Genomic DNA, 22,849 nt, shown 5'->3' on the forward strand with positions numbered 1-22,849 from the left:
ATTTCAAAAATGATCTCACTTGAAATATTAGCACATAAAATTTTTGCGAAATTTGAAACATTGAAGGTCTTAATTCAAGCTCCTTCAAACTGTTTCAATATTTTCCAGCGTTAAAACTTAAGACTAATTGCTATAATTATGTTACATTACATTACATTACAGCCTTTTTTTCCTCTTAATTTCATATTTAGAAAAAAAAATATTAAGCATGTCAGGAAATTCTTTGGGTGCACATTGTCCAACATAACTCCACCACCGGAGCCCCTCTCCTGCCACTGTGTGTCAGAGACAACAAAATGCAGCGTTACCATAACAACAGCATCCGGTGCTTTTCTCCTCCTCTTGGATACACATCCTTGGAGCCAACCCTGTGATTGGCTGAGCCCTCCTTCGATGTCACCGTGGAAAACGAATGACGGGAATTTTAACACATGAACGGAAGCGACTCCGCGGAATCTCACTGGCTCCCGCAGCGTGGCTCCCATTCAGACCCGAGTGAGGCCTGCGAGCCGCGGAGGTCGCCATTGGGCTGCTTTCTTGTCCGTCAGATTTGGGAGGGGCGTCTTTTTTCTTTTTGTTTTTTTTGTTTTGTTTTTTTATATTTATTTATTCCCCTGTTGCCTCGGTACGGAAGCCGAGCGGGGACCGGCTGGTTACGCAGCGGCCGCGGGTCACCACCCGAGAGAATGGCGGCTGGAATCTGCTCCGGGTCGCGGTGAAGGGGGTGAGAGAGAGAAGAGGAGACATGCCGGAGATGGTGAAGAAAAAACAAAGAGACGCAAGTTCTGTGATTTGGTGTCGCTGCTTGTGTTGCTTTCCCCCACAGCCTAAGAAATTGTGCCTGTAGTTTTTATCAAACCCCACGTTTCCACTTTCAGCGTTCTCGATGGAGCAAGTTTGTTTTTTTGTGATGCACACATGAGGGCTGAGGGAAGCTGATGAAAACCCCGCACGGTCCACATCATCGGGCGATATTTTCATCTTCCCTGTGCGCGTTTTTTTGGGGGGTGGGTTCGGGGGAACAGCTGCAGTCCACGGATGCCAGCGTTTGGCCTGTCTGCGATGGGGAAGAATTTCCACAATGAAACCCTCCGAGTCTTTGTGCTCTGCACTAGTTGAGCAATGACAGCGCTGTTGACGAGCCCGTTCAAAACGGGACGCGGATGGTGAGCGCAGTGGGGAGGTGGGGGGAGGAAACATTTTGACTTTATTTCAATGACGCGTGGAGATTGATATCCCTTACCAGCTGATTAAAAACCCACGATGCGCGAGTATAAAGTGGTGGTCCTGGGCAGCGGTGGGGTCGGGAAATCAGCCCTCACCGTGCAGTTTGTCACCGGGACGTTCATCGAGAAGTACGACCCCACCATAGAGGATTTCTACCGCAAGGAGATCGAGGTGGACTCCTCGCCCTCGGTGCTGGAGATCCTGGACACCGCCGGTACGGAGCAGTTCGCCTCCATGCGGGACCTGTACATCAAGAACGGACAGGGCTTCATACTGGTCTACAGCCTGGTCAACCAGCAGAGCTTTCAGGACATAAAGCCCATGAGGGATCAGATCATCAGAGTGAAAAGGTTGGTGCAATGTTAACGCTACTTCCTAAACTGAGTTTAGAGAGAGTTTGCCATGTGTCAAAACTGCCACGGTAAGTTTTTGCTTTGTATTTTTTTTTTTTTGCCCTTTTGTTGCAAATAAAGGTACGTAATCGAAAATAAAAGCCTACCTATCAAATTCAAGCTTCACATCACCGTATAGTGACATCAGGTACGGTCATGGCTCTCAAACCAAGTGAAATACTAGTGGTGGGGACTGCGTGTAGAGGAAATCAGATCACATATTGGTGCAATGTAAATGCAGACAAATTAGAAAAGCTTGTGAGTTCCAACAGCTGTAAAGAGGAGGTGTTCATGCACATAAAAAGTTTTTTTTTTTCTTTTTTTTTTTTAAAGGTGCAGTGGTAAAGATGTTGAGAAGTCACTGTATGAACTGAAGCATACAAACTAAAAACAAGCTTTGGTGGCTTATGCTGCTTTTAATGTTCCTCTGAAGTTGGAAGTGCATCTGGGAATTCAGCATGTAGGTGTTTTTGTGAATAGGTAAAGAACAGCCTGAGATGGCCAGACTTTACTATCAAAGATCTTTAACACTAATTTCTGGCCAACATCTTGGTTAAATGTTATATTAATAGTTCAATTTTTTGATTTATAGATAAGCTCAAAGGTGGAACAGCTAGGGCTGAACAAATAAATGTTATTGAATTTTCTCACAAAGTACAAGCAAAGGAAACTTATACACAGCAAATATGTTTCTGACTCATAGATCACACCATGGTGATCTGGCAGTCCTGCTCCTTCGTTGCTGCTTTCTTATGAAAACACCACCAGACAATGCTGACCTCACTCTCTCGTTCCCACAGGAATGCACACGGTTGCCTTTTAGCTCTTAGCAGACAAACTAATGTTGAACCGCACAGACCGATAATTGTTGGAACGAGCATCGCCTGCGTTACCTGTTGTTTTTTTTTTGTTTGTTTGTTTGTTTGTTTGTTTGTTTTTTCCAAAATAGAATTGCTGTAGGAGTCAAAAATAAAAGGTGCTGCAAAGTAAAGGTTTTAATAGTACCGACTAAAGCTTTTTTGAATGTCAAAAACATACACATTATCACATTGCACCAATACTTTTCTATAGTAAGGTTCAAATGAAGAATTGGTGACCGTTTCCATTGCCATCATTCCAATCAACATCAGGAGGAATAATTAAAGAAAAACTCCCACTGCTCGGCAGTCAGAAAGTGAGTTGTGATGTGGTATGAGTTCAGACTGTGTCATGCTATTTTATGTAACAATCACATAACTATTTAAAGTCACACAAGCAGAATAGGGCATTTACTCATTTTATCAGAGATGAAAAATGCACAGAGAATAATCAGTAGGAATTATTAACACTTGGACCAATAATGAACACTATTGTCTCCATCATTGGCATATATGGTAGTAGCATCCAACATGGCAGCTCAAATATTTTGAAAGCCTGTCAAAAGTTGCTTATTTGAGAGCATTCAACTAATGGCAGCAGATCATCTCGCTTCCTGTGATTCTTCTGATCTTATCGACCCAAATGCATGCAACTGGATGGTATCTGTAAGTATAAATGTTGAAAACAAATTTTCACATCTAAAATGAGCTTGTCGGTGTAGCTCTTTAATTTGAGCTGACCAGGGTAGGATCAGTTAAGATGCTGTTCCTACAGTTTTAATGTTGCTTTCGGCGTTTTGTTTTGTTTTTATCTCACCCACCGATTCTATAAGTTGGTAAATGTCCAAACAGGACAAACATCAATGTGAAGTCATTTCTCAAAACTTTTTAAATGTTTGATCTTAGACTTGCTCGTAAAAAGACATTTCCAGCATATTATGTACAATCAATTATGTCCCAGTTTGCTGCTATATCAACATATCTCAAGGTTTAACTGGGGTACAAATTCAAAACTCTTCATTTTTCCCCTTGTAATTCCTTTTAACAAGATGCTGGCGTGAGGCCTTGGGTTGTTTTGAGATGTTTTAGGGGTTAATTTATTGATTCTAGTTTAATTTATATTCTGTGTTCCCTTTGTTTGATTAGATCAGCCTCCTTTCTGTTTTACTTTAGCTCTGTCCTTTTTAAGTGATTCTAGTTTTATTATGTTTACTTATGTTTCTCGTGTCTAGTTAATGTTAGATTAATTTCTTAGTCCCAGTGTACTCTCTCTGCAACCCGTTAGCTAATCAGCCCAGGTTCTTTGTTCTAACCTTCACTCTCCCAGTACTTATACACTTTTTCTCCTCTCACCCTTGCTGGGTCCTCCTGTTGCCTCCCTGTTTCATTCTGCTTGTTTTTTGTTCTTCTCTGACTCCCTACTTTCCCTGTGATTTTTGTACATTTTTGCTCTTCATCTTTTATTAAAACTTCAAATCTATTGGCCATCTCTGCCTTGCCGCCTTCGGGTCCTCCATCAGCATAATCAATCATGAGAACCAGAGACGATAAAGTGTAAGATAAAAATGTTAAACTCTTACAAAATGCAAACCCTAAGTACTTTCTTTAAATTGGATACTATATTTCTAAACAATGCTCTGTCCTTGCAAGCTATATAAGAACGAAATTACTTGGATAAGATACTGTCATCATCTGGAAACCTCTCGAAATCAATATATGGGTCAAGTTCTGGTATCAAGATGTACCAAAGTTTAAAAAAAAAAACTGCAGCTTAAGCCAGATACATATTTCCATCATTACTGTTCATACAGTTTAAAGATCTTTTATTGAGATGCCAGAAAAAAAATGTTGGAATGACTGAAGTTTTCTTCAGCTGCATGGTGCAAAGGTTGATATGCTTGACCGTCCTCCGCATGTTGCCATGCACTGCCAGTCAACTGTCTGAAAGAATGTCCTGAGCAGATTCCCTTCTGTATAACAAAAATACATTTATCTGTACGGAAATATAACTAACATTATAGCTGTAAAAATCGTTATTTTAAAGGAAACTAGGATTACTTTGCTTCTCTGATTCAAATAAATTAGTTAATGTGACACGTGTTTGCTTAAAATTGTTACCTCAAGGTTGTCATACTATGAGAATCTCAAACCAGCCTATGACTAATGTCTGCTGTGCTGGATACTGCTACTGATAACCAGCCGTGAATGCTGTGTAGTCAGTATTACAGAGGCTCTGCAGAGAGATCCAAAGAAGTGCAGCTTTCACTACTGTAAGGATGAGTACAGCACTCGCTCTCATGCCAGCTTCTGCAGAGGAAAGTCCATGCACAATGTCAGTAGGAGGAGCAGATGATCCCAATATGAGGTCATCAGTGAGAACTGCTGATTTCCTCTGTAGAGATGACTGTGTTACTGTTGCTGCTCAGCTTTAGTCCCATTTACTGTGCAGACGCGCTTTATGCTTACATTTCACAATGTCGCAATGTCCCGCTGTGAACTTAAGTGTGCAGATTCACAGAAGCAGCAGCCTTGCTGTTTTTATTCGACCACTTTGTGAGTTTCAGTGTGCAGGCACAGTTCACTGATCTATAAAAGGGGCGCTTCATCAGACACTGGGAACGAGAGCCAACAGACTCAGAATTAAACTCAGCTTAAGGCTAAATTACACTGTTATCCTATAGACACAAGCCGGCATTAAATTATTAAGGTGGCATTACTAATTATTTGACTTTGATTAGCGATACCACAGTGTAAGACTCTGTGTTTACTCAATAATTAAAAAAAGACGTTACAGTCATCTAACAGATTCAATGTCAGACAGATGAGGAGTATTTTTTCAAAGTTTTACTAAAATAATACAGGACCGTAATGATCGCTTGTCAATTAATTACTTATTACAAAATGTATTTGTTTTGATTTTATATAAAGCCGTAAGCTAAAATTAGAATAAGCCACCTCTAGTTTTAGGTGTAATTTCCCAAATGCTTATTACTTCATATTTAATGACTTTTTTCCTGTCTGTTTTCATACGAACACTGCAAGCGTTAGCTGGCAGTGTTAGCTAATTAGTCAAACTATCTGCTCCGATAGCAAGCAGACAGGCATGCTGCCAATTGAAGTTTTAAAACAGTGTTCAGTAAGTAAGAGCGGAAAGTCCTTTGGTTTCACCAGTGTGACTTTGTTTTTGTTTTGTTTTCTGTCCTGAAGTATTTCCTTTAAGTTTTCTTTCAGTTTGTTTATCTATTTATCTTTACGGCTCATTAGACACTGGGGATGACAGTCAAAGGGCTCGTCCAGTATGTTTGTGTTTTGGGAGTGCTGTGTCCTCTCAAAACGCCAGTTCTGTTCAAGTCTTTTATACCTATGAAAGATTTTACTTTTTATAGGTATATATTTGAGTAAAATGAACATTGTTCTTTTATTCTACGAACTTCTGATATATTTCCAAAATTTCAAGCAAAAATGTGTATTTATCTGTAAAAGAAAAAGAAAAAAAGAAATGGTCAAAATAATGAAACAGATGCAGTACTGTCAGACCTCAAATAATGCAAAGAAAACAACAATACTAATGTTTTAATTAAGGAAAGTTCAGAAATCAATTTTTGGTAGAATATTCATGAGGTTTTCAATGGGGGTTCAGTGCAGTGGTCTCTTCATTTTTTTTTTCCATTCTTCGTATGAGGGACCCCTGCTAAGTCCAAAACTATTTGCAGTCAGTTGGGCTTTCTTACATCTACAACATTTTACTATCTGTATAAATAAATAAACTGAAAGGAAGTATTTAAAACCAAACTAATTTGTCTTTTTGTTTTTTATAAGCAATAAAAACATTTAGGAGGTTTTTTTCACCTTTGCTGGATGGCAGTTTACAGCAAAGAGGTCTGGTCGCATCTTTAATTTTCATTGCGATCTCATTGAAATGTCTTGAATCTGTACCTCGCCATGTCTCAATACTAGAAAATGTCTCACGCCAAAATGGAGCGAATTACTTTGTTCGAGCCTCATCATGTGGAGTTTGCAGAAGAGTCTGACTTGAGGGTTGTAGTTTTCCGTCCCCTATGACAGTCGTGTCAATATCTGATCCGTCATGCTTCATAAAAATGCAACAACCAACATAAATGCGCTTGTTTCCGCCACTCGGCTGGGTGTAGATTACGTGTGGTATACTCCCTGAACAACCCTGTTGCTTGAAAGAATGAGGTCAACATGGTTCCCCCATATGATTCGAAAATGGGAAAAGTACGTTGAGCGGTGTGGCGGTGTGTTTATATGTAAATATGTGTACTTGCGTGTTCACACTTCACACGCAGTCGGGCTCTTAGTGTGATTCAACACCCATCACTGAGTCTTGTGCTGTTTTCTGATATCACAGAAGAATCTATTTTCCGGAGCGAAAACATCACGCCTCACACACTCTTCCTACACATCAGTTCGTTTAACGCTCCTCTGCTTCCAAACGGTTCAAATATAAGCCTGGTACATCAGTGCGTTCCCCTGACTTCATTAATTTGTTTTGAATAGAGATCGATCCCAGGAGCAGTATGCACATTTTATGTTAAATTGTGCAGAAGGAATTTTAGGATTTATGTTTACAGACCTCAGCGTCCGTCATAGATAGACAGACAGACAGACAGACAGACAGATAGTTGTGGTTACATGTTTATTGCATAACTATGATCTAAAAGGGAGTCAGTCACAAGGTTCAAATGATTCACAATATTTGACTTCAAGTAAGTTGCATTCTATTGTTGCCTTTCTATGCATCAGATTCCAGCCAAGCCAAGCTCCCAGTGGATTTTGGGTCAAGTCGAACTCCGTTCTGCATGTTGCAATTTCAAGATGTCATTTATGCTGCACAGAGATGCTGCTGCTAAAGAAGCCACACAAAAGTGTGCAGCTACATTTATGTATGTTGCAGAAAGGAGAAGATAATAATAACTTGGTCCAGTCCTGTGCTACACGAAGCAGAGGCTCCATCTACACCACTCACTTCAAAATGCCAAATGCTCAGAGTAGCTGACATCACAGACCTGACTTTATTTTCTCATTAATTCAGCTAGTAATTATTGGACCATTTGGAGGAACTCAAACTGTTTTAAAGCCTTGACATTTTGGACGATACTTGTGAGGAGAAAAACCAATTAGACAATGACGTCATGGTGGACAGTATTCACTTAGTCTTTATGCCACAGCAGCATTGTAAGCACAATGCAAATGAAACATGTAACTATATGAATACTTCAAGCATGTAAGAGAACTTAAATGTTTTCTAAAATGTTTACGTGTCATAGTTTTTGGGGCTTTTTTTTTACCTCATGCTTGCACCCATGTAGAAACTTTTCAGAGATCAGAAACAGCATGACAGCAACTCAACCTTCCCATCAATGCTTGGTCAGATATTGTTTCGTTCTGAAGTTTAGCACAATCCTGTTTTGATTCGTTCAAGAGCAAACAGATCCGCTTCAAAAAGTCGCGCTCTTCTATAATGTTTCCTGTGCTCTAAAACAGCAAACAAGAATGACTTGGTGCTTCGGTGAAAATGTTGACTTGCAGGGGGCTGAACAGGGGAGCAGAGTGTGCTGCTGACCATCACATCGATCTGGAAGCTCCCCAGCCACGTAGACTGAGGCCTTTCTGACAGACAGGCGGCAACCCAAGAGACAGGAGATGCACTGACCTATTCTGAGCAGCTTATCACTCAGCAGAGGAGGCTGAATGGTGTTGAAGCTACTGGAAAAATCAAGAAGTGTAATCCTCACAATGCCATCACCCCTATCCAGGTCAAAGTGAGAACACAGCAGCGGACAGGTCTACTACCCCTATGTGAGAGTGAGAGGAATGTAGTCTGGCTAGGGGAGAATTTCAATCAGATTTCTCTTGCAAGAAAGGAAATGTTCCAGGTTGATCTCAAATGTGTTTCAATGATCTGCTGAAATTGTAAAAATAATTTTAATACTTGGATTTAAAATTCTTGTTGAGCACTACTAGAGTTGGATTCTTGATCATGAAAATTAAAATGCTTTTTGGAAAGTTAGAATGAAATGCTCTTGATCGTTTTAGCTTGTTTGCTGTTGACAAATTTGACAAGTTTGACTTACAGGATGTTGTAGCAAGACGAGACCACAGTTCAATTAATTCAAGTCGCGACTACATACTGTGACTAGTCACTGGAATGAAATTCAGTAAACGTAGACTTCAAATTTTAGTAAGTCACATAACTAAGCAGGAAGTTTGAAAAAATATCACACAGATTACAGATTAGTAGTTAATAAAGATGCTACAATCTTTTTTTTTTTTTCTGAGTTCTGATGTTCGATTTCCTGGTTTTTGTAAGAATTTGACCTGCCAGTATCAATTTTAGTTGACTCCAGTTTCCATTAATCATTTATAATAGGATCAGAGGGGACGTCACACTGTGTTTGTGAGAGAAAAGCCATTGCAGTCATCAGGGCTGTACTATTTTGGAACGAGCCAAAATTTTGGGGAATTGACATTTTAAAAGGGTGTCTAACACTTTACTGATTAGTGAATTAAAAGGGTTAGCATAACTCGCATTGCTCTCTCACTGTTTTCTATAGCGAGAGAAACCCCTCTTGTTATAGAAGAGAACTATAGTGAGAGGGAGAGGGATTCAAGCACATAGCACTTAAGTAGAACCTGTGACAAGAGGAAGAGGGCTAAAATATCTAAGGAAGTTCAAAAACAGATGAGATAGAAAACAGTCATTGACATCTATCAGCCTGGTCGGGGTTGTAAGCCATTTCTTAGGCTTTGGCCCTGCCGCGAACTGAGAACCACAACCCAAACATGGAGAAAATAAGGAATGGTGATGAACCTTCCCAGGAGTATCCAGCTCACACAAAGTTATTTCAAAGGTGAGCTGATGACTGATAATGCGCTTTATTCCGGTCAGCCTTCCTGTTGTCTGCCTCTTGCTCTCTTCGCCTCTTTCTCAACCTGAAAGAATAACAGACATTTCTGGACATGTGGGCAATACTCTCCCCTCTTTAGCAGTTCCTTGTTCTTTGACTTCATGTTTGAGATTTTAATGATATATGAAAGTAGTTAGTTTTGTTTCATCTGATTCTGATCACCAGGTGGCTGGCTCAGGTTTTAAAGCAAAGACAAATGGGTTGATATCTCCACCAAACACCCTGCAGAGGTGCTGTAGTGAAACTTCTCATTAAAGGTTCCTCCAAACACCGAACTATCATTATTGATTGTCTTCTTGCATCATCTGCCAGTGTTTGCCCCCTAAACCCATCCTGAACTTGAAAAATATATGGACTCAGAAAAGCCAAAACACTACAGTGTTGCAACATTACACACTTGGAGTGGGTCGTAAGGCGTACCTGAAAGTAATTCCATTTGTCAAAATCTCAATATTTCATTCCTGTTTTCAAAGAAGTCTTTTTAAAAATATTCTCGCCTGAAAGAGTTCTCAGAGAGGAATGTGGCTGTGACCAAACGTTCTCCGTCTTTGGCAATTTTGTGGCTTTGCTCTATATCTGCCTCTACGATGTTTATGCTATCCATCTCTGAAGTCCGTTTGCAGTAAATCAACACAGAGTGGAGACAGCCAAGACACCCAGCTTGCATCAGTTTTAAACAACAAAAAGACACAGGGCATTGCATCACAGGCCGAAAGAAATGAAACACGGTCATGACTGCATTAGAAATCAGGAGATATTTACCTTCTGAGCCACATATTTCTGCAGCTTTTGGCCCTATCTGTTTCAGATTTAAGTTCACGTCTCTGTAAGAAGTGTTTTTGAGCAAACCTCGCTTGTTCGATTAGTCTTGTGTTTTGTCTGCTGCTGCCAAAACACTGATGACCTGTCACAACCGTATTGGCATTCGCTCAGGTCAGAGGCGCTGTAGTGTGTCGCTCTCATTCTGAACTCTGTCGGCGTCTATCAGTGTGTGCACATAGCAGCACAGGCAGGGCTTCTTGAACTGAGGCCACGAGAGCTTGTGATTACTCCCGGGATTGCTTGTTTGCCAGGGACATCATCACTCCTCTCTTCAGCCACGGTTAAGGTTACACCAGGGATAAATTGTGATTGGCAACTTAACAGACCATAGTCGGAGGACTGTGTGGAAGACAGAGGTGAAACATGGTACTTATCATTTAACATGTCGTCTTGCAGCCATGATGCTTGTGCACCTGCAAAACCTCTTTTATGTACAGCTTATAGGCTTTTATTTTACTCTGTTTTAGCTCTTTCCGATTTCTGAAGTGGTTTTTGAAGCATTTTTTGTTTGTTTTTTTACAGGTTTGTTGGTATCATACTGCTGACATTTGTAACAGTATTTTCAGACTGTACTATAGAATGACATATATTTTAGTGTTTTATGTGTTTACACTGAACATTTATCAGCTGTCTTGGTCAAAGTGTGGCGTTGTAATTGAAAATCTGTGATTTTGTGCTTCAATCAGTGGTCTGTAGTCGCTAAGTGTGACACATGAAACCCTAATTTAGAGATCCCACAAACAAAGACAACCCATGTCAAATATAAAGCACTGTCTGATATTTTCTAGGGAAATTGTCCAGTGTGAATATTGTATTGTATGTATTTTGCCCAGCCGTGAGCGCTTCTTCTGCCGTCTCCTTTCCCCCGGATTAACTTGCTGTCCTGTCTGATGTGATTGTGTTTCATCAACAAGTTATGTATATCTTTTAAAAAATGTACTGCAAAAAAATAATATGGCCGCTGATAAGCATGGTGTAGAACAGGGGTGGCCAAGTCCAGTCCTCGAGAGCCACCATCCTGCAAGTTTCAGATGCATCCCTGCTTCAACACACCTGAATCAAATGACTGGCTCGTTATCAGGCCTCTTTAGAGCTGATCCCGGTCTGTTGGAGTAAGGATACTTCTAAAACTTGCAGGATGGTGGCTCTCGAGGACTGGACTTGGCCACCCCTGGTGTAGAACCTGTGATGCTGTGGGCTATTTCCTCTTCCAAACGGCCTGGGACTCTTGCTAGAGATTACATCACGAATCCTTCAAATTGCCATGACATAATAGAGATGCGATGATCTTTGACATAAAGCTAATTGTACATGATTGAGTCCAAAATATTTAGCTAAGTCGACATAAGGAAGGTTCCTGAGATCAACCTTTCTCCATGGCCATCATGACCTGAATCCTAGGACTTAGCTGAAGAGATGAGATCATAAGAGAAGACTCTTGATAATTTACAAATATTGCGCAAAGAAAAATGCTGGCAGATCCATCTTATCCTCCACAGGACAAGAGTGTTGTTTGAAAGACACTTTGAAAACCCTCTTTCTGTCTTACTGTTGAGTGAATTTTGAGGAGAATGGCTCCAGGAAATACCAGAAACTGGAGTGTAAACACATGCTGACCCACTCTGAAAGCAAGATACACTTTAGCCAAGCTGGTTACATCTGCTAGATGGATTCTGCTTCGAATCAGAGGAGCATTTTGGAGAAGAAGCGCTACTCGTCAGACATTCATACTCCAATGAATAAGTGTTTCATTGTCTTGACAATACAAAGGCTTTTTATCCAGCCCCAGTCAAAGATCTGAGCGATAATATACATTTGTGATATTTCAAGACTCGGTGTGATATGAAGCTAATTTGCAGTTCAAAAGCTTTCTTGCTAAATTAAAATGGTGAACATGTCAGAATAATGCCTTCTAAACTTTTTTTTAATGCTCCCCTCTGACAATTGACATTGTAAGTGGCTTTTGGGGCAAAATGACTCATTACATCAGCCTTTTGCAGCTCTGAGCTTGTTAAGCAGTAGCTGAAAAAAAGAACCGTTCCGAACACACGTTAGCAGGAAGACAATAAGATATTACTCGTCCAAAACTGGGATCTCTCTCAGATAAAGTCATACCAAGTCCAGCAAATTGAGCAGCACAAATAGAAGTGGAGCTGGAAAGTTGGTCTGTCACCCAGTTGCACACAGCTGAACCGTTCTCTGTAATCATAAAAGACCTTTTTGATATGGAATGTAAACATTTCCCTCGCTCTCGGCTGCCCGAGGCCCCAACTCAGCAGGAGATGAAAAGCCAGGCCAGCAGCAGGCTCAAGATGCTTTATCTCACTGCCTCTGTGCGCTGCGTTGTACGATGAGCTACATTACAGCTCAAGTCCTTTCCTCCATCACGGATGTATGGTTCCACCGTCTTCAAAGGAGAACGCAAACCTCCAGAGAGAGACGATGTTTCTCTACTCAGAGATTCTTTCTGTGTAAAACCACGGATATTAAACGCTACGGTAGCGAAAGTGGAAACAAACTGGAAGGTTTGCTGCATAGGCCTGTGCGATATTAGGAAAAACATACAATTTCATCAGTGCCACTCATATTGTGGTGATGATTTCAGTTGTGAATGACCTACTTCCTTTGCTCTTTGCATTTGTTCTCACCATTACAATTCCTCCACCTCTTTCTGTAAACTTTAGCTTCATAGTCACTAAAATCTATCTCAGGCTTTTACATGAACAGCAGTTAAAGTTCATCCAACGGGACAAAAGTGTTATTTGAATGCAACTGTAAATGCAAGTCGTTTTAAAATCTATAGCCGATATTATATCCTTGCAGTCTCTTGTTACTGCAATACTGCAGACATTGAAATCAGGATGAGAATTACAATTCGGTGGAGGTTGAGAGTCAAATGCAGTGGTTTATTTAAGACAAAGAAATAGTAAATTTAACCAGTCATTGAGTTTTTTTCCTCTATTTTGGTCTCTGGCATGATGCTATTTCTCACCCGCATCCATATCAGTCACATGCACTTGAAAGATCATGCAAATTAGGCGAGGTTGTCGTTCACCAGAACTCTGTTGACTTTTAGTGCAGCCGGTAGCTGCTTCCCTTTCTTAGGAGTTGACAGTAGTGACATTCAAAGAGTAGTTGCTCTATTTTATCTTTTCGAGTTGTTCAACTGTCATGAAACCTGCTGGATTTAAAAATGTTGGCCATCTTTTGGAAATTTCCCTGTAACAGTGAGGCTCTGCTTTCGGCAGAGGAGGGTTTGTCATTAAAGCTTCAACAGAGCATTTAAATAAAATTGTTTTCCCATTTGGGGACCATTGCTGTAGGAAACACACATAGAGACTCCTGTTTTAGTCATTCCAGCCATGCTATTGACACTAATCTGCTATAAATACGATTCTAGAGACAGTTTCATTTTGTCAGTGTTCTTCTATTGTAAGATCCTATTTAACGACGGTTGTTTTATCTCACAGATGCAACACAATGTCTCCTCCCCTCCTACTATAAATACTTAATGAATTGTCATATCAAGGAGATTAGAAATTAAAAATGTATTCCTGACAACTTGCTGCATCTGCAGTTCAAGAAGATTGAAACATTTAGAGTTTCTGAAACGTTACAAAGGATGGATGGATATCGGCAGTGGGACTTAAGGTCCATCCGGTGGTGAAAATGTGGAAAAGAAAAACCAAGCTAGAGAACATCTAAAATAGGAATAGAGTATAAACTTTATCCCGAGTTAGTTTCTGAGTTGATAGAGACCTCACAATCCCAAATGTGCATTTGATCTGAAACGGTGATGATGTTTTTCGGCAGTACGTGCCCCGCAGGGCTTGACAAAATCAAAGGCTTCACAAACTTTAACTTTAATACCTGTAACTTTAAACCCCTTTGAACTTTATTCAGATTTCCCAGATGATAGCCTAATAGATTTAAAAAAGCACTTATTTAAAAGGTCGGATGAGACTCGTTTAGGTTTTTGATCAAGTTTTATTAGTGTCAATTTGACAATTATTTGGCTATAATTGTTTGAAGCAGGCCAAGCTGAAGGAAATGAATACTGAATTTAATCAAAGAGCAAATGATGACTTGTATTGAAGCTAAAACTGAAAGTTAAAGTCAAGTTATTGAATGACAGCTGACAGAAACTGAACACTGTCTGTGTTAATGACGATAACGGACAGATTCACAGTGTTAATATTGCTGGATGTGAACTTGTAAATGCTTTTTGTTATTTTATTAAACCGTTAAAATCATCATGCGATATTCATGGAGATGTGCTCCCCTCTGTGTGTGTGTGTGTGTGTGTGTGTGTGTGTGTGTGTGCGTGCGTGCGTGCGTGCGTGCGTGCGTGCGTGCGTGCGTGCGTGCGTGTGTGTGTGAGTTCTCTCCAGATGCTCCGGCTTCTTCCCACTGTCTGAAAACACGAGAGTTAGATTAATTGGTCTCTCTAAATCGCTCTTAGGTGTGAGTTGTTCTTTGTGTTGCCGTGGCGATCCACGCAGGATGTAACCCAATCACTGCTTGAATCTCCTCTGACATAACTAAAGCATTTTGCGCTGCCATTTAGCAGATGTTTTATATTTTCGAACACAAGAGCACGCGGTGATTTGCTGTCTGTTTTAAACAATTGGACAGGTGTACCTAATAAAGTGGCTAGTGAGCGTATGAGTCTGAATATCGTTTTCAGACATCTGAGGACATAAAGTTTGAGGCTCTAATGTGTGACGATAACACTCATGAATGAGGGTCTGAATTATTCACGACCTCTTTTCCTTTACCACCCGCTCTGCGGGAACAAATTTCCAGTAAACTTCTACTTTGCATTTCAGATTTTCTTTAGTGATGTACTTTGTGAGAGCACGAGCCCGAGGCAGACGGCGTGATTACCCCCATGGAGCAAAGAGCGTTGCCAGCGCGCTTTTACTGTTCTACATCACATTCAGAGATATACTGTACATGCAGTTTTTCAAGATCAGCGTCCATTTATCCTGTCCAGTTTGGCATTTCTTGGCCGGTGTTTGTTATCGGAGTTTAAAGTGATTAAGGGAGATGCAGGGAATTTGTTTTAATAAGCTTTAGGAAATCCCTCGGAGGCTCTCAGCAGCTTCTAATCAATGCCTGTTTGATAAAAGCAGAAACCTTTTAATTAATTTATTTTTTTATCCTTGTCAGTAAGTGTTTCCAGTAAAATTTTATTGGGCCAGATAAGGAATATTTTTCTCTTCATTCATCCCGATGACGTTCACTCGGATTTAAGCCAGAAGCGCTAATGTCTCTGAGCTCCACTGCTCATCGGGGTTGTGTGAGATGGTCTGAATCATGCATTATAGATAAGATGTGTCTGGGTGTTTGCAGGCTAAGTGTTTCTCTGCCTTTTGGCATCAGGCTCACAAGCTGGAGGCTAAAGTGCGACACATGTTGTTATTGTCTCAGACAAACTCAACCAGCCTCAGCTACGCATCTGTTCTTTGCTCTTTTGTGTGCGACGCACGGAGGAGTTCGTTCGCTGTGACATATCAAGCACCGCTGAGTCCAGGGAAAGAGTGTTTGACACCCTGTGTGTTCACGCCTTCGGGGAGCCTCGGTATCCGTGGCAGCCACCATGTCGGACCCCTGAGATCGCCGGCTGGTTTTCTCCTCTATTATTATGGCTATATATACACACGCTCTTTATGTAACACATGTATTTATAATGTTTTCCCGTCTTGGTGCAGCCCAAATGAGTTGCACATCATGACAACAAGACTGTACAGCTTTTAAATGTAAAGCACTTCGAATCGACTTGTTGCTGAAAATGTTCTTTACAAATAAAACTGCAAATCACCATGGAGTGATCAGAAGCAACTTTTTAAAAACGTTTAAATGGTTATCTTTATTTTGATTTTTTTTTTTTCAGCAGCTTGGTTGACTAATTATTATCTGTGATCTATGGGTGCTGTAAATCCAAAGCAGAAAGACGTTAGGTCTTTTAAAGGATTTGTTTACTGATTACAAGTCATAATCCCTTTGGCATCATTTAGTTGTTCTTTCATTTCTTTGTTTCCTGTTTTGTGTCCTTCCTGCTTCCTTCCTCGTTGCATTTCGTCTTCTCTACTTCCTCGGGCCCTTCCTTCGTTCATACCACCCTGTTACCCTTCCTTTCTTCCTTGGGTTCTGACATTTATTCTCCTGTCATTTTCCCATCCTTACCTGTATTCTTTTTCTTATTGCTTCATTGTGCCCTTCCTTCTTTCCTTCTCATCTTTCTCTTCATGTGTCATTTCTTCTTTGTGACTTTACTTCCTTGCTTCTTTGACTCATTTGCTTCTTCAGACGTGACTATCCTTAATTTCTTCCATCCTATTATTCTTTCTTTTCTTTCTTGATTTCCTGTACCAAGTCATTCCTTTTTTTCTTTCTCATGTAATTTTTTTCTTTCCTCCCTTCTGTCTTTGCTTCATTTCTTTTCCTTTTATTGGCGCAGAGATCTGGATCTTTCCTTTTTGTAAATGTATTTTTTTTTCAATTTGTCTATCTTGTGTTCTTCCTTTGTTCCCTTCTTTTCTTCTTCTGTTTTATTCTTTCTTCAGATTCCTGTGTTGTTCCTTCCCATCCTCCCTTATGTCATTCCTTCTTTTCTTTCTTTCCTCCCTGATGTCCTCTCCTTCCTTTCTTTCTCAGAAAATTCTCTACAGAGGAATTATTTATTTAATTCATTTGGTATTTTAAAATGAGCGTTAAGGACTGAATTTGGAAAATTTGGGTTTGGGAAAGTAATCTGTGAAAACAATTTGACACAAAGAAATGTGTACTGTCTTAGTCTATGTTTTAAAAAAATATGTTGCACTTTATTTTTTTACTTTTTTTTGAAGAAACTATTGATCTTTTGAGATGAGTTGAGCTAAAACTGATACAATACATTGAAAAATAGTTCAGATTTGTTTCGGATTTTAAACCACATCTCCTTGTTACCTGAAGAAGTTTGTGGTTTACTTTCCTGGAATAAACAGAGTGTTTGGATTTATACAATGATTTTTAGCAAATCACAAGAGATCTGTACAACAGAAACATGTTCACATGTTTCCAGGACAGAAAAAATGCCCAATAGCTCCTTAATTAGTGTCAATTTTGGGACTCCAGTGTGTGACAACGAGTTAACATGAGTACTGATGTTTCTCAAAGCTGCTTCACACTGTGAGACAAATCTATTTTTATTGAAGGCAAACTATCTACTTAAAAACCTAATTTACAAGCAAAGTAATGCTAATTCAGGTGAAACTGAGCAAAATCTCTGTGAAAATTAGACATTTGACACGCAGGCAGTTCTGACAGGTGCAGCAGAGAGATTTCCATGGAGAGGACAAAGTGTCTGGAAACGCTGCCTTTTCTCTCCTTTTTTCCTCCTGTTTTTGTTGTTTAGTATGTATGCTGGCACAACAAATTGAAATTCGCCACTGAAAGACGAGGGACAGCTTTATTATTTGTTTCTAGTTTTATGACTTAATGTCATCTTTTAATACATAAATTGTTTTTTTAAATATAGCAATTAGTTCCAGATCCTTACAATTGTGTCGTATTAAATGTATTATGCAGATACTGATATATTTAACTATGTGTCTTTGGATTTGTTTTTTTTTTTTGCTTTGACTTTGACATTTGAAAGCATCTTGTTAATTCCTATTTAAGTTCTTTTAAATGTTTATGTTTAAATGTGACTTTATATATCAGCCAATCAGCTTTGTTATGAGAATGACATCAGGGGTGACGCGCTTCAGCTTTTTTCCTCCTAAAGATTTTAACCAAATATTGTTTTTCTACCCTGGAAGAGATGCATGTACATATTGATAAACTAAATAGATTCCATATGGATTTTATGTGATAGACAAAGAAGTAGTTCACAATTGCAAAGTGGAAAATCACCATCATTGATTACTACAGTACATCATATCTACTTTGCCTCTGTTAGTGTAGATTTTCTAGAACTGTCTCTCACTACAAATTCAGTTCCATTTTTTTAGCCGTGTCTCTAAAATCTCTGCAGATCTAGAAACTGGAACTTATGCAAAATTTGCAAAGAAAAAAAAAATTCTTCCTCTTCGTAGCATGATGCTGTCACCACCGTGTTTCACTGTGGGGGTGTTCTCAAAAAACACGGTTTAGCTTTTAAACCAAAAAAGTTTCATTTTGTGCTCTGACCAGAATGTTTTTAGTTAAGTTATACTGTTCAGATTATGGATTGAATGATGCTCTGTTGGATGGTCGAAGCCTTGGATGTTGTTTTATTACTTAACTTTGCTTTAAACGTCTCCACAACTTTATCCCTCACCTGTGTGATGTGTTCCTTTGCATTTTTTTATAGGTTTTTTGTTATACACGTTTTTGTTTGCTTTTCCTCCTACTGCACAATTATGTGCTGTTTTGTGTTGTGCTATCACATAAAATCCCATAAAAGTTTGCAGTTATAATTGTGAAACATTAAGGGAATTTAATACATTTGCTAGATACTATTATTTCCTAATTGGAAAGCGCTTTTAAAGTAAACATTTTGCTGACGCCTTCCACCAACGAAAGAGCTCTGAAGTAATTACAGGATTCAGGTTCTGCACACCGAATGCAGAACTTTCTCATTCAAGCAGCCTCTAAGATGAAATTGGATCTTTGTCATGCATTTGGTCAAGCCCCTAATTCCTGGTGGTTGGTCTCCATCTGCTGAGCTGGTCCAGGGAACAGAGATGGCTGGTTGAGAATAAAGTTCACAGGATAATGTATTCATGAGGAGATCAAAGCCTGGAAGTTCAAGCTCGTTTAACGCTGAAACTTGCGGCTCTAGCCTCTTAAAGACGCTCAGGGACCTGGAGTAGCATAAAAGATGAGATGTTCTCCTACTCTTTATTCAGAATTAGACATTTTCTTTCTCATTCCGGCAAACAAGCATGACAGGTTTTTTTTTGTATTTTTTTAAAAGTCAACAGCATGTATGCTTCATAGTGTGGTAGCAGAGTGTGTAAAATGTTGAGACATTAATGGTGCTTGGGGTAGATTGAGCATTTTTATCTAAAACGGCAGGTCCAGCAGCTGCTTTGTTCACAGATGGATGAAAGGAGAAACGTGTCGTTTAAAGGCTGTGAATACTCTTGATCTGTGCTCCCTCTGATCATTGGAGCTTTGTTATTCCCTCTGATGTATACAAAGTGTCTTGCAGAGCTGCCATGTTCCTCATTTCTCAAACCTGATCCAGGGAAGACATTATTAAAACCGCGTCTTGGTTCCCTGTTTTGTGATTACCAAGCAGCAGCCCATTTATTTGAACGTCTCCTCTGGCTGTCCACAAAGTAGCACAACTCCACAATGACGGGCAAAGGGTCGTGGACATTTCCTGCCCTCAGAGGTCATAGATCCGCTGCCCACTTCCCGCATTCTTCTAGGTCAAACATGAGGCTGATCGGGTAGAGTGTCTTTTTAAAATTTCCATTAAGTAATTCTTTATCATTTGGGGTTTTGTAGTTGAACAGAGTGTCAAGGAATATCCGATTACTTATCCTTGACTTCTTGTTTTCCTGAAGAGTAAAGACGATGTTGTCATCAGCTGGGGTTGAGGTTGGTGAGGAGAGACGCAGGCTGAACCCAGGTTGTAGTAAAAATGATGAATTTAATGAAAGCTCAAACAGTCCAATACAGGCGGCACGGCAGAGAGTTTAGCACACAGCTAAATACCGGTAGCAACTGACAAAAAAGACTGAAAAGAGAGCTGAGCTAACCAGGACTTTACAGTTCAACTGGAGAGCAGAGAACGTACGTGCGACGGTAGACGGCAACTCACATAACACAAGGACCCGACAAGAGACAAAGGACACAGGTGAACTTAAATACACTGGGAGGGTGATCAAGGAACGAGACACAGCTGGGATCAATCAACAGGGGACGACAGAGACAGACTCACAGGACAGAAACTGAACACAGAAAAACCTTACAATAAATACACAGAACACAGATCATGACAGGTGTGAGCCTATTTCTTTTTAGCCATCCTTAAAATGGGAAAGATGGGAAAACATTCAAAAGAGGCAAATGTGTGTTAAATTTATAAGCAAAGAAATGGTTGCAGTAAAATGTTGTCCTTGATGAGTTTATAGGGCTAAAACAGTGTTAGAGTTAAGAGTATAAAATCTTAATATGTCAGGAATAGTTTGAGAATAAAGTCAAAATATCTCAAAAATAAAGTCAAAATATTAACAGAATAAAGTCAGAATATTACGAGAATATAGCTGTATGACGCAAAAGTCGTATATAAGAATAATGTCGTAATAATATGATAATAAATTTATAATATGACTTTATTCTCGTGCGACTTTATTCTCATAACATTCTTGAAATTGTATTATTTTTATTTTCTTAGCTTGACCCTAGCACTCCATTTGACAAACAAGGCAGGACAAACAAAAATGCTGATCTTGCGCACGTCGAGGAAGATATTATGAAAAACAAATTCTCCAAAGCCTTTTGCTAGGGGACTGCAGCATTTTTTAACATTATTTTTTTCTCTGTAGGTTTATACTGCTGCAGTTAAACAATCATTTATTCTGGGTCTGTGTGCACATCTGCTCCACCTCAATAAATGTGAAAACAAGCTGATTGCTCTTGAGCGCCTCACGAGCTGTAGTTCATTCAGTGTGTCTGCGTCCTCAGGTACGAGAAGGTCCCCGTGATCCTGGTGGGAAACAAGGTGGACCTGGAAAGCGAGAGGGAGGTGTCGTCCGGCGAAGGCCAGGCCCTGGCAGAGGAGTGGGGCTGCCCCTTCATGGAGACCTCGGCCAAAAGCAAAACCATGGTAGATGAACTGTTTGCAGAAATCGTTCGGCAGATGGACTACGCCGCCCAGCCAGACAAGGATGACCCCTGCTGTTCCTCGTGCAATATACAATAACCCCCCTGGGGGGTCTTTTGACTTACAGGAGACAGACTCGCTCTTAGACACACACACACACATGCACACGTCAGCTACATTTAGGACAAATTCACGTTTGAATGCAATTGATATCAGCTCAGCGGAGCATAAAAACTCTCTGACACGATAATTAATAAGGACAGGTGAGTAGCGCATACATCTTGGATGAGAAAAAAACAAAGGATATGCCACAAGAGAATTTGACAAACGATAAAGTGGAACATGCCCTCGCCTTATGTTAGTTTCTTTGTTGTTTGTTTTGATCTGTTCAGGTATTGAGGAGACAGATCCTTGGCAAATAATCACAGCCTGCAGTCTTCACACAGAGATCCATTTCTCTTTTTCCACAACTTGACTCCACATGAATCTAATAAAGCTTTCCTGGAAACCACCCATTTCAGATATTTCAGAGTACTAGAGATGCCATATGTCATTTTTTTTTTCCTCCAGTTTAGTTTGTGCAGTTTTTTTACTCATCACAGGGCTTAAATACAGGGGTGACCTGAAGGCGCCTCCATTTTCTAATACTATTTTTTTTTTCAGTTTATCAAAACAGCATCGGAAAGAGAAATGGTTAAGTCTGTGTCTCTTTTTAAAAACATATGTGGCCATCTCTTCCATTTTCTCACATAGCAGTCTTTCACATATTGTGTGATGTTTTCTTTTCTCCTCTCTGGGAGACTCTGGCAGCAGATTGCTGTGTAGTAATGTAACTAAATTCTTCATTCTGATGGGACAAAGAGTATTTTCATTCTTTGAATTTCCACCAAAGACTATCACCACACACTTGATTCAAGAATGATTGGCGCTCAAGGTGAAGAAGATGCCAACTTTTCCTTCCCTCCCACCCCCCTCTTCGGCAATCAGTATGAAAAGAAGCACTTGAGAGCTGCCGCATCCTTTCTGTGCTGAGAGGATTCAGACTCATGTTGATGAGTAGTAAAACGAGGAGCTTGACAACAATTACGGTAGTGTAAATATTTTGTATTGACAGTGCCAGCTCAAACAAAGACTCTGACTCAACACATGGATCGTATGCATGGCTAGAAAACAACGATAAAAAAACAAACAAAACAAAAACAAAGAAAGGACTCTTATTGTTTGAGGTGGATCTAAGGCTGTGGAAATGTGCAAATCAAACGCGTCTGGATCTGGATACTGTTCAAGCTGTACGTTTGTGTTGGACACGGGGAGCAAACATTTCCGCCGTGTGGCCATTTTCATTGTTGATTTTCTATTTTTTTATGTAACCATCTACTCTCTATCCCTCTACAAATGGTGACACTGTTACATTTGACAACTGAACAATAAAAGTGCATTCAACACTCGAGCGGAGCTCTGACGGCCTCTATGTGAAGTAAAATGAAGCGACTGACTGGACGCCTTCACTTCGAAGAATGCTAATTATATACTGGGCCTTGCAAAAGTATTTATACCCCTTGAAATCTTTCATATTTACTCACACTAGAGCCACAGAGAATAGTGCATAATTGCTAAGTGGTAGGAAATTATGGCTGCTTTCCAACTGTTATTAAAATGAAAACCTAAAAGTGTAAAAGTGTATCATGCATTCACAATCAGCCTCTCTTTGAGGTTGTTCTGGGATAGAGTAAATCTTGTTGACAGTGTTAATGGGGAAATATTTTGAGCATTTTATATATTTTTATATATTTTATATATATATATATATATATA

The 22,849-nt window shown here is 39.8% G+C and overlaps 1 protein-coding gene across 1 annotated transcript; it reads left to right on the top strand.

Moving 5' to 3' along the window:
- The first annotated feature begins 453 nt into the window (after nucleotides 1–453).
- LOC103134264 (ras-related protein Rap-2a) lies at nucleotides 454–22,484 on the top strand. The gene is made up of 2 exons (XM_007546436.2): nucleotides 454–1,577; nucleotides 20,896–22,484. The coding sequence occupies exons 1-2, from the start codon at nucleotides 1,264–1,266 to the stop codon at nucleotides 21,131–21,133; spliced, it is 552 nt and encodes a 183-aa protein (XP_007546498.1). The 5' UTR covers nucleotides 454–1,263; the 3' UTR covers nucleotides 21,134–22,484.
- Nucleotides 22,485–22,849: the final 365 nt, after the last annotated feature.

Source organism: Poecilia formosa, unplaced genomic scaffold (genome assembly GCF_000485575.1).
Source record: "Poecilia formosa unplaced genomic scaffold, Poecilia_formosa-5.1.2 Scaffold16, whole genome shotgun sequence".
NCBI lineage: Eukaryota > Metazoa > Chordata > Actinopteri > Cyprinodontiformes > Poeciliidae > Poecilia > Poecilia formosa.

Excerpts from the sequence above, each read along its gene's own strand:
- LOC103134264 (XM_007546436.2), top strand. The coding sequence starts at position 1,264 with ATGCGCGAGTATAAAGTGGTGGTCCTGGGCAGCGGTGGGGTCGGGAAA. Across the intron at positions 1,578-20,895 it reads CAGATCATCAGAGTGAAAAG|GTACGAGAAGGTCCCCGTGA; the intron begins GTTGGTGCAATG and ends CTGCGTCCTCAG.